Source organism: Bacillus rossius, chromosome 6 (assembly GCF_032445375.1).
Source record: "Bacillus rossius redtenbacheri isolate Brsri chromosome 6, Brsri_v3, whole genome shotgun sequence".
Taxonomy (NCBI): Eukaryota; Metazoa; Arthropoda; class Insecta; order Phasmatodea; family Bacillidae; genus Bacillus; species Bacillus rossius.
In genome coordinates, this window is record NC_086334.1 from 75,928,082 (window position 1) to 75,944,867 (window position 16,786).

Here is a 16,786-nt window from a genome sequence, read left to right on the forward strand (position 1 = left end):
CAAGGGGAGGAACAATCTGTCGGGGACATATCCACACCACCTCCGCCAGCAGGGGAGAGTAACCAGGATCTAGCGTCACTAATTAAAGAAATGTTTGCGGTACACCATCAAAAGTTGGAAAATTTCAAAGCAGAGATCAGGGGGGATTTTGCAGAGTTTCGCTCGAGGCAGGAGGTTTTGGAAGAGCGGTATGCTGGTCGTTTAGCAGAAGCGGAAAACCAAGTTTCCAGCCTAGTCCAGGAACAGGTGGCCATTAGGGAGCAAATAGCCAAAGTGGAGGAGGAAGTAAACACTCACCAACTTGATGTCAAAAACATAGAACATCAGCTGACATCCCTAGAGGGAATGATGGCCAGCAGCCGAGGGGAAGTTTTGCGTGTTAATCAAGAGCTAGAGACGGCTAAAGCAAAACTATCAAGCGAAAGTAGGTTGCAGGAAGAAGCCATGGCACAAACTCGCAATGAGATGAACCAGTGGGGGCGAAAGATAGACGGGAACGAAACCAAGATAGGGAACCTCAGTCAAAAGTTAGCTACGATAGAGGGAGAACTTAGCGCTGGGGGGTGTAGTGGAAACGGTATGTGTCGAAATAGGCGTCTCACACAGCCATATCAGGACCGAGACATCCCTAAATTTTCGGGGCAGGATAGGGTACACCCAAAGAAGCATCTTGGCAAACTACACGAATTTTTCGCAGTTTATGGGTGCTCGGAAGATGAAAAACTTTTTGTGGCAAAGAGATCCATTGTGGGGACAGGTGAGAATTGGTTGAGGCTAAGTGAAAACCGCATTACCACGTTCAAAGAATTCGAAAAAGAATTTACAAGTGAATACTGGGGGAAAAGGGTGCAAGGGATAGATCGAGCGAATCTGTATCAGGGGAGATGCGTGGCAGGGCAGCTAGAGGCCCATCTTAGCAATGTAGTTGAGCGTAGTAGGTATTACGATACAGCGTTCAGTGAGGAGGAGATAGTTACTCTTGTGTATTCACAAACACCTGAACATGTACAAGAGGCACTGGTAGGAAAGGATATATCCACTGTTGAGCAGCTGCGCAAGGTACTTAAGGAGTTAGACCGTATAAATGCTTGGAGAGAGCCACGAGGTGCGTCTGGACAACCACAGAGTTTGGGGGTTGATAATTTTTGCCATGGCAAAGCAAGTGGGGGGTATCAGAGCCAAGGTGGGTATTTTCAGGAAAAGACCAGCAACAGTAACCAGGACTCCAATAACAGCCACTGGGGAACCAGGCCATGGAAGGGAGGAGGATCTGGTAATGGGAGGGGGCAAGGTAGCTGGAGATACGGGAAGAATGGTAGTGGGCCAGTAGATGGGGATGATAGAAAAGCGGGTGCAGGACAGGGAGAGAGGGGTGAGAAAGAAGGTAAGATAGATGAGAGAGGAGGCAACGGCGACCACCGTTCTAATGCCCAATCGGGAAACGAAGTGGATCGTCGAGCCTAGGCAGTCAGGCTAGGGCGATCGAATCTGTTGAAGGGCCGCTAGGTGGGTGTAGGCCTATTCACATGGCTGCTGCAATCTTCACTGATGATAGAGAATTTTTATTGTCTGAAGGAGCCCAGAAACCAAATAAAGTATGTGTGCCTGAACTAATGTGTAAGATAGGGGACCAGGAGGTAGCAGTCCTTTTTGATTCGGGATCGGAAGTCAGTGGGATTTCCGAACAGTTCCTAGCAGAGCTAAACAAGCAGGGATTCACGTATCCCACACTGCCCGTACCTCAGCTGACGGTAATTGGGGCCACCAGGGGTAAAAGCAGAAAGGTAAACAAGCAAATCTTTTTGGATTTTCAGTTAGGGAGAGAGACCTACCGTGCAAATTGTCTGGTTATACCCAGATTAACCAAGGAGGTGATACTTGGCATTGACTTCATGCATAGTCACAACACAGTTGTTGATTTTGTTCAGGCTAGGATTTTCATTAAAGGAGACCCTTATGCTATGGTGAGGAGTGACAACTGGTTGGACCGGAGTCCGGGGGTATTGAGGGTACAGTGTGTGGAGGATTGGAAGGAGGGTAAATTGGAGGAAGAACTAGGCGAAATGTTAGAAAAGGACCCACAACAAATTCAAAGGGTCACCGCTACACCTTGGGAGGAGGAGGTGAAGCATATGTTAGAGCGATGTGAGGTAGGAAGTGAGGAGGAAAGGATGCAGTTAAGGGGACTGTTGCTTGAATTTAAAGATATTTTTCGGGGAGAACCTGGGCTGACCACCAAGTACCGTAATCACTCGCGTAATGTCCGCAGTAATTTGACCACATTTATGGCCAAAAAAATGGGGTGCGGACATTATGCGAGGAAAAATACAAAAATAAAAAATTTTGTGTTCTATTCAAGTCGTGCGTCTTTGTTCGAATGAGGACGGCGGGGGAGGCAGCGACGCGGCAGGAGGAAGAGAGAGGCAACGACTCCGCAGGGGGGAGAGAGGCAGAGGCAGCGCTGAGACAGGAGGGGAGAGAGGCAGAGGCGTGGCTTAACCTCCCTCCTGCCAGCTAGCCAGCCAACCAGACAAAGGAGTGTTAGAATCCTTGACCCACTTCCCTTCCTCCTTCACTTCCCCTCTACTTCTCCAACAACACTCCACATCAACACAGCGGCAGCGCGCGAGTCCAGCTTTCTTTATCTTTATGTCGTTTGAGATAGGACTAACTGCTTACGTCTGGCATGCCTCACGACGGTCCTACTGAGAACAGACAAACTATAATAGCAGTCTCTCTATCACTGCCGCTTACAAAATCACCTCCTGCCGCTCACAATACATGGCTTGTTTGATGCATGCCAAGCTGCCCTGCCCTCAGATAAACCCAGAAAAATGTGTTTTTACATTTTTTCTCAAAAATGTTTACAAAACAAGGAGGGGGGCTTATACGCGGGCGGGGCCTTTACGCACTCATGCCTTGAACTTGCGTGCGTGTTGGTCATTGGTCAGCTGTGTTTACCGTTACCGTGCTTTGTTCAGTTCAACGAATTTCCCCACCCTTTCAGAACAGGAGAGAAAGGACAGCTCAAGGTCACGGCTTTGTTTACAGAGCCGTCAACTTTCCATTCGTACTGCGTCCTTTAGGGGTGGCCAAAGTTGTGTTGCCCGCCGTAGACGACTGGTGCGGACATTATGCGAATTTTTAATTTTTTCTTTTAAGGATATATAAATAAAGGGTGCGGACATTATGCGAGGGCGGACATTACGCGAGTGAATACGGTATGTGGCCAGAATACCCATGAAAGACGACACGCCATTCAGAGGTAGGAGCTACCCGATCCCTTGGGCATGTAAGGATGAGGTTGAGAACCAAATTAGGTAGATGGAAGCTAGCGGCATAATCGAAAGAGGGAACAGTCCTTTTGTAAACCCCTTGGTGTGTGCTAGAAAGAAAGATGGGAGGGTGAGGCTATGTGTAGATTCAAGGGCATTAAAAGGCAGAATTGTTCCCGATAGGCAGAGTCCAGTGGAGCCCAGCCAATTGTTCACTGCGTTCTATGGATGTAAATACATCAGCACGACTGATTTTGTAAAGGGGTACTGGCAGGTGCCACTGCATGTCAACGATAGAAAATACACAGCTTTTCTTTACAAGGGGCGTGTATACCAGTTCAAGGTACTGCCTTTTGGTTTACCTAATAGTGTAGGGGAGTTCTGTAGGGCGGTGGATGCTTCCTTAGGTCCCGAATTAGAGTCCAGAGTTCGAACCTATGTGGATGATGTGCTAATTGCAACAGAAACGTTTGGCGAGCACTTGGAAATTCTTGAGCAGTTGTTGTACCGACTAAGGGAGGTGAATTTAACCTTGAACGTATCCAAAACAATGTTTCTAAGGAACGAGGTGATTTTTCTAGGTTTTAGGTTGAGTGCAGAGGGAATAAAACCGGACCCGGAAAAGGTGAGGTTAATTAGAGAATTTCCACGACCCAAAACTGTCAAAGAACTGCGAGGATTTTTGGGATTGTGTAATTTTTACCGAAGGTTCGTTGAACGGTTCTCAGATGTGGTGGCACCTATGTTGAATTTACTTAGGAAGGATGGCGTTTGGGATTGGAATGACCAATGTGAGAGTAGTTTCAACAGGGCAAAAACCCTTTTCGTGGACAATTGTGTAATCCGGCACCCTGATTTCACCAAGGAATTCTACATCAGTACAGATGCCTCCAGCTATGGATTGGGTGCAAAGTGCTTCCAGCTAGGGGAGGAGGGGGAAGAACACCTGATAGCCATGCTGAGTAGGAGTTTGAATGCAGCTGAAAGGTCCTATACTGTTACGGAACGGGAATGTCTGGCAGTAGTGTGGAGCCTCGAGAAATTGAGAAATATAGTGTTAGGCAGTAAAATCATAGTGCAGTCCGATCATCATTCACTAGCTTTCTTACAATCATGCAAACTGATGGGGAGCCGTCTGACTAGGTGGTGCCTAGCTCTGCAGGAGTATGACTTGGAGATTGTTTACATCTCGGGCAAGGAGAATGGAGATGCAGATTTACTAAGTAGGACGATAATAGAGCAAGGGGAGTTAATTATGGAGGAGAAACCCCGAGCAGGACCCATTATGGCCATTATTAATGTGGAAAAGGATGATGAACTATTTAGGAAGTTCACCAAGTTAGGGGAGGCCCAAAGGGAAGATGAAGTCTGGGGCATGATCATAGGGGTATTAGAAGATGAAAATAAAGATGTCAACCAACCACAAGTCCAGAAGCTGCTTTTGTGGTACTGTATAACGGGTAAAGTACTCTATAGGAAGGATGATTCGGGAAAATGGAGACTATGTATACCTAAGATATTGGTCAACCAATTAGTATGGCATCTTCACCGATCCACTGGACATTTTGGGAACAAAAAAGTATTTTGGTTAGCAAGTAACAGCTACTATTGGTCTAATATGGAAAAGACAATTAGGAAAATAATTAGTAGTTGCGACATTTGCCAAAAGGCGAAATACCCTAATCGTAATTGGGAAGGTAAATGGGAACCGATTGTTCCATCAGGACCGGAGGATCTTTTAGCTGTGGACCTATATGGCCCACTGCCCAAGTCGAGGGGAGGTGTCCAGTACATTTTCGCGGTATTAAATGTTTTTACCAAGTTTGTGCTTTGCTATCCTTTAAAGAAAGCCACGGCAGCGGAATGTGTTGACAAGTTACTCAATCATTATTTTGAAAGAATGGGTGTACCTAAGAGAATACTGAGTGACCACGGTACCCAGTTCACTGCGGATGTTTGGCGCTGGGAGTTAGCCTGGAAGGGCGTTGATGTGATCTATAGCTCTGTCAGGCACCCGCAGGGGAATCCGATTGAGCGTGTTATGAGGGAAATAGGGAGATTGCTACGCACCTATTGCCATGAGCAGCACAGCAAGTGGGCTGAAGCTGTACCACTATTAAATAGGTTTTTTAATGAACACATTCACAGCAGTACAGGTTTTTCACCGCAGGAACTTACCAGTGGCAAAATTCAGCGGGACAGTCTAGCCCTAAAATTTAAGTTTCCTAGTGGGGAGGAGGATCAGACTAGTGACAGGATAGAGGAAGTTAAACTGAAACTTAAGCATGCAGCATTGAGGAGAGGAGTACAACAGAGAGTTATAAGCAGTAACTTCAGGGTAGGGGATTTGGTACTGCTCAGAGTTTGTGGGAGAAGTGATTTTATGTTAAAAGAGACGAAAAAACTGGGACTGCTATATGAAGGGCCGTTCAGGATCACTAGGGAAGTAGGAAAAAATGTCTGGGAGATTGGACACTTGACTGGTGGCAGGGGTGTTCGAGGGAGCTTCAACCAATATTTGTTAAAGCCGTACATTAGTGAAACGTGAATCCAATCGTGTGGCGCCATTTTCAAGTTGATTAGAGTTTCGAGAGTTGTTTCATGTTATATTGTTTGATTTTATGTTTGTCGTGTGGTTAGTGATGTAACGGGATAACCTGCATAACATGTTGGCTTGAAGCAGGAAATCTCTTGAAACATTTTGGGACTCTCATAAGGGGGTTGTTGGTAAGAGCCAATGTGGGTTTATTTTATTGATGGTTGTGTACAAGTAGATTTGTGCTAAGGGTATATTCTTGTTTGTTTGTTAATTACAAGTCTGTAATTTTGTCTATTGGGATTCTGTGACTTGTTATTAACAGTGTTAGAGAAAGTAATTAAGTAAAACTGAACACTTGTAAATGGCTATCTTGTTTTGTGAGGTAAGTGGTGTAAAAGCTGGAAGGAAGTAACTAAGGGAGAATTGGTCGCCGGCTTGCACATACCTCAGGCAAAAGTTAAATTTTGTTTACTCAAACTCCATTTAACTTGGGGGGTTGTAAGGAGGTTACGCACTGACCTACCCTAACATTGATTCTTTAGCGTGGGGTTTTGAGAAGATAAAAAAATATTTATTCTTGTGTTATGTTTTGTATGGAAATATTTGTCTCTGCATTCCTTAAATGTTTTCTATAACTCCTTTGTTTCTGTCGGTGATTTCTGGCAGAGATGATTTATAAATTTAAGTTTAAGCCGTGTTTTGGGAAGAAGGAGTAAGGAAGGGCCGTCCAGCTGGCGCCAGGTGTTTGAAAGTGTTGTGGTGTGACCTAGTTAGCTGTGATTGGCCAAGTGACGTTTCACTTTATTTGAGACAAAATCGCTGTATGCTGCCGCCATATTGTGCCGGAACTATTTCTTTATAGGTTGCCAGAAGTTATTGTAAGCTGTTTAAATAATGGTAAAGTAAATGAATTTGTGGTTTAAAATCTTGTATCTTTTTTTGTTAAACTTATGTTACTTTGAAGTGTATATTTGGTTGAAGTAAGTGCAAATATTGACCGCGGAAGGATATGGAACTTTGTCTTTGGAGGGAGAGAGAGGCTTGTAACGGTGATTTTGGGAGGAGCTGTGAAACATGTGGTGAAAATAAAGTTTTTCTTTGTAGTTGGGCGTTATTAAATTATTACTGGAGAGTTACCCACTACAATACCTTATTTTGCCAAAATACAATGTGAATTTTGTGGCGCGTCCAACTGTCGGAAACAGTCACACCCTAGTCTTGTGGAGAGAAGCAATCTCTGGCTGTCGGTTGACCTTGTGAACCGCAGCAGCGGTGAATGTTCGACGAGGTGTGCTCACCAATCACCAAGTTGGAGATGGCTTGCCACAGACACCGAGAGTCCTCTCATCGAAAAACTCACAGCACTCAGATAGGTCATTGTCACCATTTTCCATAACCTCGTAGTTCAAGTGTGATTTGACAAAGTGGCTCGTGACTTGATTATCCACATGTCCTGTAGAATTATGTTGGTGGAGTCTATACCTTGACTAATGCCATAACTCAGTATCGAGGAATAATTCACTGAAAAGTTTGGTCTACCAATAACGATGGTTTTTTAACGGTCCTTCGCAAAATTAATGTTCGTGCTTTTTCTTTATATTTCTTGCACATACCATATGTAGAACTATTTGAAGTTTCTATCAAATGAGCAAAACTTCTTGTTCACCAGAAGTTAGAATTCAACTAAACCTTCCAAACAGAATGTTTTTTTATTTTTTTTATTTTTCTTTGGTTGCTCTTACTCTGTCAGTTGTTTTTAAGTGAAATAATAAAAGTGAAATTTAACAACAAAAAAAATTGTATAGGTCCAGTAAATTGCAATATAACAAGCATGTTTATACAATTTTAATAGAGAAAGGATACTCCAAAGACTATTTCACATAAGTACTTCTCTGAAACTACCCCTCACGGTTCCCAGGAATAGGGTCGTAATAGAGGGGGGGTCGTAATAGATGTTTTCCAAAATTTTCAGTTCATTTATACCCCTCCCCCCTTTCCCAAACCGCTACTCGCTAAGAAACCAGCCGTACAATGGCAGGATATTGTCACTCACAATGCTAAACGGCTTTGCTTTAAACCTACTTCAACCTTCATGACAAGTCCGTCGCCCTACAGGCCACCTCTAAAGAAAATATGTCAATACAGTTTATTTTTACTAGTTTACATGTACGTTTTCTGCTTGCTGTAGTTAAATACACTAGAACCCCGATGTCACGAACCCCGGATTTAACGAAGCAGTGATTTTACGAATACATTCTCGGGAACCGTCAAAAAATTGGACATTTTGACCAAAATGTGAAAATCAGAAAAAATTTAAAAAAAAAAAAGATATGAAATGAAAGATCATTAAAATCTGTTATTTTTAACACACAGGGTATTTTTGTGTCGGCTTTAATACTTCCAATAATGTTCATGTAAGAATAACAAAAAAATAATAATGGGACATTTCCTTTAAAAATATGGCAGCGGTAGGTTCTGCAACGCAAGTGGGCGCACACGAAGCTCGCCCGGCTGGCTGGCGGCAGCGGCTTCATGACGCATAAGCTCACCCCTCCCTTCCCTCGGTTACTTTCTTCAAGGCTAGCTCATCCCTCCCAGACACACAAACCATCTAGTGTCCTCCCTTATAACACCTCAACTTCGCTCCCCTTTGAAAAACCTTCAGTGAGAAAATGCTCTTTTCACCCTCCCTTCTCCCGTAAAATTGGGCTATTATGAGGGAGGGGTAAGACCGTAATAAATATTTCGGACCCCTCCCTCCCCACTAAAACACGACCAAAAAAAAAGTATGTCAAAATATGTCACTTTTCACACCAAGTTCAAGTTTAGTCATCTCTGGCAAGGAATTTACAAGCTTTCAAACTTAAATATAAATGTATTTTAATAGCAAGGGTCCTATGAAAAGGAATGTAGAATCCCGCTGATGCGACCCTTCACGGTTTCCGGAAAAATGGACTTATAAACGGAATGGTCGCAATAGAGAATTCTGGCCAATTTCGCCCCCTCCCCCCTCCCCTAAATATATCCAAATACATAAAATACTCCCGCTAAAGGAATTCGCGTCTATCGAGTTCGGCTATGCTAGCCGGCTGGTGGTTATTTTTGTTCAAAACGTGGCGAAGGAACTTGTGTGGATCAGGTAGAAAACATTCGGCTATAAACGAACAATATAAGAACAATGCTATTCTGAAATGCTGTGACATGTTTTTGGAGTAGATAATCACAGCGACAGACCGACAGGATGCGCTACCGCCCTTGCTGTCAGCGATGTTTATTTTGACAGCTCAAGCAACTATCTTTCCCACATCCCTTCGCAGCGTAAAAAAAAGAAGAAAAAAAAAACACGTCGGAATGCAGATGGAAAAGTAACTAGGCAGTAAAATAAATATATTTACAGCCCTGCTAAATTTTTCTATTCAATAAAATTCGAGGTATTAGTGATTTTTGCAGAAACTGCTGTGTGACTCATAAACAAATTGTATCATAATAACTTAAACTTATAAAGTATTTATTAACGGCGAAGGACAGTCGTATAAGCCCATAAAAATATTTATTTTACCGAGAATGGACTATACAACCTGTCTTTTGTCACACGCGGTGTGGGAGGGGAGGAGAATGCTGGCCGGACGAGTTTCTTACGCTCTCGCAGAAGCTACCACAGCGGCTTTTCCTGCGGGCGGGTAAGATAACTAGAGGCACTGGAAAAGAGAGTTTATAATGGCTGTTCGTAGCATTTATATTTTGCCATACAGCATTTATATAGCTTTAATTTTAATTCTTCTCCCAGTTTATGCGGATGTTGCAAGCTTTGCACATAAGTATGTTAGTGTCACTCACATAGAAATGGTGCGACTTGTATTGCTCTGCACACTGCACGGTAACAGATTTTGTCCGTACAAAAAAAAAAAAAAAAAAAAATTGCGAAAACGGACGGATGAAATTATAACCTAAAACATTTCTGGAAGTGTTTATTTTAAAAGGTTCCCCTAGTTCTAACTGCATTGCACGCGAACGCGATACAGAAAACCAACTTTAATAACCTTAATTTTACTGAGAATAGCAGCACAATATTTTAGTTTCACAGATAACCGTTTGTTTTTCGGGTTAGGAAATTAGGAAAACACTAGGTACGTTCAACAAATGAGCGGCAAAAGCGGAGAGCTACATTGCTGCCATCTTTTTCCCCGTTAAAGTGCTAACGAATTTTACTGAAGTAGATTTTCGTAAATTTTTTTTTGTAGTTGCCAAATATAAGCTGCGTGTATTGTAAACTTAAATTAATGGATTTTTATCTTTTAGTTGTCATTTAACAGTAAATAATTTGATTGCTTGTGTTAATATCATGCACGCGTTGGCAAACATGACCGCTTCAATGTTTTCACCTTTTGTCTATGAGTGTTTTCTTCACCTTCTTTCCCGTGAAAATATTCATGCACGTAAATAAACGTCTCTTTAATCGTTTACATTTGTTTGGGTCGTACGTTACGTTTGCCGTTAACCAAGTTTCCGCGCGAGCCTATGCGTATTTAAATTGTGTTTCGTGTTATTTACAAGATTCATAGATCGTGTTGATTGTTTACATGGGTCGCCATCGTCACCGTTTATTAGGTATTCTTCAAACGCGGTAAGAAGATGCATAAAATAAAGAATGTTCTTAATTGTATGAGGTTAGGCAGTTAATAATAAGAAATGTTTTATTTAAAAATATTAGGTAAACCTAAAATTTACTGGAAATTTTAATAATTACTTCTAAAAACTGGATTGTAGCGTTTATTCGTCTGTAAACCATTTTGTTGCTTTTATTCGCGCCTATATCGTTTTTACGATTTTCCAGTGCCTCTAAAGATAACATGAATGCTGAGATTGGTTTTAGTGCGATAGTGGAAGTGCCGAGCTTGGCTAGACACTGCCGTGTTGACAGTACAGCGCTCCCCAAGATAAACGTGAACACATAGCGCCCAACAAAGTGTAACAGAATTGTTTTTCAGCCGATTTTACTCAAATTTTCGACTTTCTCTGCTCAAATTTTTCACGGTATCTCAAAAAACGGTCGTATAAACGGAATGGATGCATCAGAGGGGGGTCGCATCGGCGGGATTCTACTGTACCAAATAAAATCAAGCTGCTGTCACCAAACAAAGCATAAAACGGCCCAATGCGTGGTCGCTGCGTTATTGCTCGCGCGAGGAGCGAGACGTGGAATGTTAGAAGAAAGATACCGTATTGGTCCGAATATAAGGCGACCATTTTTACATAAACGAGAGATGCAAAAATTGGAAGTCGCCTTATTTTCGCACCCAAGACGTCAGAACCGCAAACATTAGTTCCAAGCTGAAAGCTACAGTAGAAACATTGTTTAACAAAACGTTCACAATTTTTTATATTAAAACTTTGTTACCTCACACGGGGAAAAACAATAAATCCACCTAATATTGCAGTAATTGACAATTGTTTGAAGTTGAAAATTAAAATATTTGTTCTTGAGTAAAAACGTGAATGTTGAAGCATCTCAAAATGGCAACCTTTTATTTCACAATTCATATTTTTACTTTGTGTACAATCGCGTGTTAACATTTACGGTAATTTTTCTTCAGATTTTTAACGGAAATATTTGTACTAAAATATCACAGTTATTTTCAGAACGATTGTTTACGTTTACAAACATTTCGGATGTAATGTTTGGAAATTCACGGCTGCCAACTGTCTTTCCACAATATTTCTTTGTTGTAAAACGAACATTGCCGAACACGCACGAAGACGCCATATTAACACGAATTTGGTACGTTGCTTCAAAAGCTATTTTAATAATCCACTCTTTATTTATGTAAAAACCTTTCATAATTATAATAGATTATTCTTTCAAATTCATAGAACAGACTCTCTCTGTCAGATAGTAATATGGACAAATATACGCGGTCACGTAACCGAAGTTATTCTTGGCCGTATGCTTCATCATGTCAGCTAGCCACTTGTTTTGTTCCGGCAAGATGCATTCTTTGTTTGCTTTTTTTACGTTTAACACACTACTAAATAGTAATACGCCTTGTTCTGTGGTAATATGTAGCTTAAGTCAAACGGAAAGTTAAATGCTGTATTTTAAGAGGGATTAATAGCCATTGTAAAAATTTTAAATTCGTAGATACAGTAAACTGTGAAAAATGAACAATCACACATCGGTGGAACGGCGGGGAACGAGCCCTAGACAAATAAACAGCTCTGAAGATGACAATTATGCAGCTTCATTAGAGTAAACATACGAAAAAATTTCTAGTGTAATACTTACAAATGTAAATATTTTCTAATTGTTTTCTTTTGACTTTTAGGGTAGGCCATTCAAACTTATTTTAAATAAGTAATGTGATAAATATAAATTAATTGTTATACATAAATGCAAAAACAATTTATCAACACAAAATGTATGTCTAATGAATTTTCACATTAATTTAAACCAAAAATAATTTTTACATTTGTTTGGCCTCCTGAAACTGCAGGTCGCCTTATATTCGGGGTCGCCTTATATTCGGGCCAATACGGTAAATGCGGGGGAGACAGACGGCAGCCAGTGTGTTTCCTGCGTGGGGAATAAGTGGCGTAGCCTTTTTTTTTTTTTTTTTTTCTGGGAGAAGCGACCTTTTTCTATCAACTCACGGGAAAAGATAATTGCTTGAGCTGTCAAAATAAACATCGCTGCGGCAGTTAAAACAAGTCGGCACTCGGCAAGAGAAACGCAGTAACACGCTGCTCACCACAAGAAACTTATTTTCTGTCCGATTTTCTTCGGATTTTCGGCAATTTTTTCACGGTTCCTCGAAATCGGGTTGTAATAGAGAGGTGGTCGCAATAAATGGGGTCGCAACAAAAAGGTTTTACTGTAATATAACCTGGCATTACTCTATGAGCTAACAAGAAGAAAAAATTATTAAATAATAATTCAAAGTTGTGAGTAATGTAGTAATGTAGTAATGTAGTTATCTTTAAAAGATTTGTGCAATGGGAGTGCATGACTTGATGTAAGTTTTTGGACATACGCCATTGCTAAGAACTTTTTCTGTTTGAAGAAAAACTAATAAATAAAATAAATAAATAAAAATACTCAAAAAAAGACAAAAACACACAAAATTAAGCAAACAATTGCTGTTGTCAACAAGGATATGAACACCACAAAATATTCCGAAACAGGAATATGGTCAGCAAACAAACAAAGAAAAACAAAGAAAAATGTACTAAGAGAACGAAAAAATCCCCACAAATGATGACAACACAAAAATATTGAAACCCAAAATAATTCAGCACAACAGTTGAAGCGAGACAAAAAACATGACAAAACGAAAAGACAAACAAATACAATAGTTTTACCTAAACAGAAACAAGCGACGTTTCGGGAACTGCTATCTGCTCCCGTCCTCAGGCAGAGACGCACATGGTACGGAAACACAGGTGCGAAACGTCGCTTGTTTCTGTTTAGGTAAAACTATTGTATTTGTTTGTCTTTTCGTTTTGTCATGTTTTTTGTCTCGCTTCAACTGTTGTGCTGAATTATTTTGGGTTTCAATATTTTTGTGTTGTCATCATTTGTGGGGATTTTTTCGTTCTCTTAGTACATTTTTCTTTGTTTTTCTTTGTTTGTTTGCTGACCATATTCCTGTTTCGGAATATTTTGTGGTGTTCATATCCTTGTTGACAACAGCAATTGTTTGCTTAATTTTGTGTGTTTTTTGTCTTTTTTTGAGTATTTTTATTTATTTATTTTATTTATTAGTTTTTCTTCAAACAGAAAAAGTTCTTAGCAATGGCGTATGTCCAAAAACTTACATCAAGTCTTGTAGTAATGTAGTAATGTAGTAATGTAGTAATCAGGCAGGGGGATCATTAGTCTTTAGGCTTGTGAAAACGTTAATTTGGTTTATGGGTGGAATGATACAAAACATGATTAATAAAATTTTAAGCAAATAAGTCAAATAAGTCAGACTAGTCTGTAGTTATCAATAATAAATTATTGAAGTTCTTAGCAAATCAGTCACCAAATCACTTCTAAGAAAATATTTTGTGGTCATGAAATAACTACTTTCACATTTAACTAAATAAGACATGTGTGTAAATATTCAAGAATTACTACATTTAGTAACATAACAAATGAAAACAGAGATATAGGCAACAATTCATTTTGCACCTACTGTAAACAAAACAAAACACAACTTGAATTCGTCCTGAAATGCTGAACATATTCAGCCGACCTCACCAATGAATCCGATTGCATTTCTTCCAAGTCACAGTCATTTTTACATAATACTCACTGAACAGATTGGCATTCCTTCTTTGCTAATGACAACTTGTTTCTTTTGTTTTTAAGTACCTTCTACTCCTCCTACAGTTTTGAGCACCTTCAAACTAAGAAACATCAGGACTTGTGAAACGGTACAATGTCTTTCACAAGACTGAGGTAGCATGCGTGCATCAGTCGAGCACCACGCGACACGACAAGCCTAGGGAGGGCAACCCCGCAGTCGGGAGCCAGCCTACTCGCAGGGGCGGGCGGGGGGTGCCAAGAAAACACACATTCAGCTTGTAGAACTATTACGAAAATTATTATTATTTTTTGTTATTTAAACATCTTGGCTCTTGGTATACGGCATATAGTAGGAGTAGTATCGTGAAAATGGAACAGAAGTTGATGAACGGAAATGTCACAAAGATGGCGGACCTACGTGTAGCAACATAAACCCGAATAGTTATCATGAACATTAGGGGACATACCGAACATATTGGTGTGCCAAATGAAACTTTATATTAGTGAAACTACACAGGAATATATTTGGTAAACTAAAATAGTCATAGTAAACAGTAATCTCAAGTTTTAAAATTAGTAATAAAACTGTCATTCCAATGATTACAATACATGTTCTCTGATCAAGTCCCAATAGGCAGGCCGGCGTCGCTGCTCAAGTGCTGTGGCACTCTACTGGAACCGACGAGAGCAGCTGTGACGACCCGCGCCCGACGCTCACGCCAGTGGCCGTTTGGGGCCGCCAGCCAGCTCCGAACCTGGCATCGCTGTCTGGTCTCTCATGTTCGTAACAATAGCGAAAGGCCACTAGTGTACAAAAATTAAAAAAATTAAAAAATAAATAAATAACAGCAGTTACACTGCTAGCTTACAAAGGCACTCCATCCTCGGTGTGAACACTGCACGCCACTGTTCCGAGCACCACGGCCGCGGGGTTGGCTCCCTCCTGCAGGCTGGCCAAGGGGCGTGTCTCCGGCTGCTGGTCATCCAGTGCCTGCACACACCACCGCCGACATGGCACTCCTCCGACTGCAGCACACTGACCACGCTGCACAGCAGTGCTCACAACCCGACATGCTAGGCTTTATGGGCTGTCACCAGCCTTCTCATTCTTATTCCTCAGGGCTCTGTTCAAGTATTTACTTATTTTCAGTTTGGCTTATCCCTGCCTCGTCTATCGATGTAGTTGTGACTTAGCCGCCTTTCAACTTGGCTATTTATTTAAATTCTTTTAGGTGTCAAACAGCAATACCATTTAATATAATATCAATGTTTCTTTAGGCAGCTGTCATCAAATTTACTTGAGCCTGCGAACGAGTCATGTTAAATGGTATAAAAACCATGCCAAACAGAGCCATGTCTCTTGTGTCGGTAAGGTATGTTCAACTTTTCCTTAAGCAACTTTTATACAACTTGTGGTTTACTTTGATTTACCCTGTTTTATCATATAATCACTGCACGCGCATAATCGTCACACCGATATTTTAGGGCGTCAAAATTTGGATAAAACTCGCGTAAACGTCGAATGATGTTTTTGGTCCCGCTATTAGATTCAAAGCGCTTTGTGTAGGTATTTTTTCTGTATAAAACAATGTATTTTTAATTAGAAATCTAATATTTATTCGGATATTACCACGTACGTATTTAATTAACGGAAATACAAAGTTGTCTGATGTGTAAATTTTCTTTTAAAGACATTTTTAAACGTTATAACTAGAGACATAAACTTTTCACGATCGCGAATTTTCGTCGTGGAAACGCGAATTTCATCGTTTTGATGGGTTTTCGCGAAATGTTAATTTTGGAATCTATTCACGAAATTTGAAGTTTGAAAACCATTTCTGTTGAGGTTATTTTTTTTCATAACAGAACTGCTGCACGGTAATTACGTTTATTTAATAATCACCGAATACAATAGCACGTCAAATAATTAAAATTAATGAGGCATTTCACAAAAACATACTTCATATTAAAAGAATTGAAAATGAAAACCTTCACCCGAGTGTGAAACGTAACTTACAAACGTAAACATACCGTGCCCTATCGGCGTCGTAGTACATACTAACCACAAAAGAGTGCATTCGGCGCTTTCAAATGTAGTTTACTTGGCTAAAGACAGAGCGCGCGCTGTGCATGCAAAGAAAACTATCGATATCACGCTATGTTCACGATCTCTATACAGGTATCAATGTAACTAAACATTTATGATGTTTATGCCAGAAGAGCCTGCAGCCTGGCTGGATTTTCATTCTCATACGGCGACAAAACAGATAAATTTATGAAGATTTAAATTGTGTTTGAAACGGAATTAACACATAGCAATTTTTTTTCTGTTAAATAATTAAACTGTAATACTCTAACTTACAATGCAATGGATTTCAACTTCGTATCATTTGGGAAATAAAGTTTTTGGACGTAGTCATAAAATGGAAGGGAAAAAAAAAGTTGATCTAATGGAAAAATGAGATTCATGGTAAAAATTTTTTCAATATTATTTTAAAACGTGCAGCCTTTGTAATGTTTCGCTGCAAAGTGCAAACGTGAATAACCTTTGCTGTTAACTAATCAGCTGTAATTACCGTTTACTGATCCCTAAGGATGCTGTATTTTTAAGGCTGTGTGCAATGTTTACAAACATGTTTTTGCGTTATTAATTTTTTGAATTCCCTTAACTTTTGTGTGAAAGGT

The 16,786-nt window shown here is 40.5% G+C and overlaps 1 protein-coding gene across 2 annotated transcripts in view; it reads right to left on the reverse strand.

Moving 5' to 3' along the window:
- Positions 1 to 16,786, reverse strand: part of LOC134533312 (tetratricopeptide repeat protein 5-like) — a 92,795-nt gene that overhangs the window by 33,774 nt on the left and 42,235 nt on the right. For both annotated transcript variants that reach the window (XR_010075306.1, XM_063370797.1), the window contains exon 7: positions 14,971 to 15,092. Coding sequence is in view for 1 of the 2 variants with exons in the window: in XM_063370797.1 (XP_063226867.1) it covers positions 14,971 to 15,092 (122 nt within the window). In the remaining variant the exon portion in view is untranslated. The remainder of the gene's footprint in view (positions 1 to 14,970; positions 15,093 to 16,786) is intronic.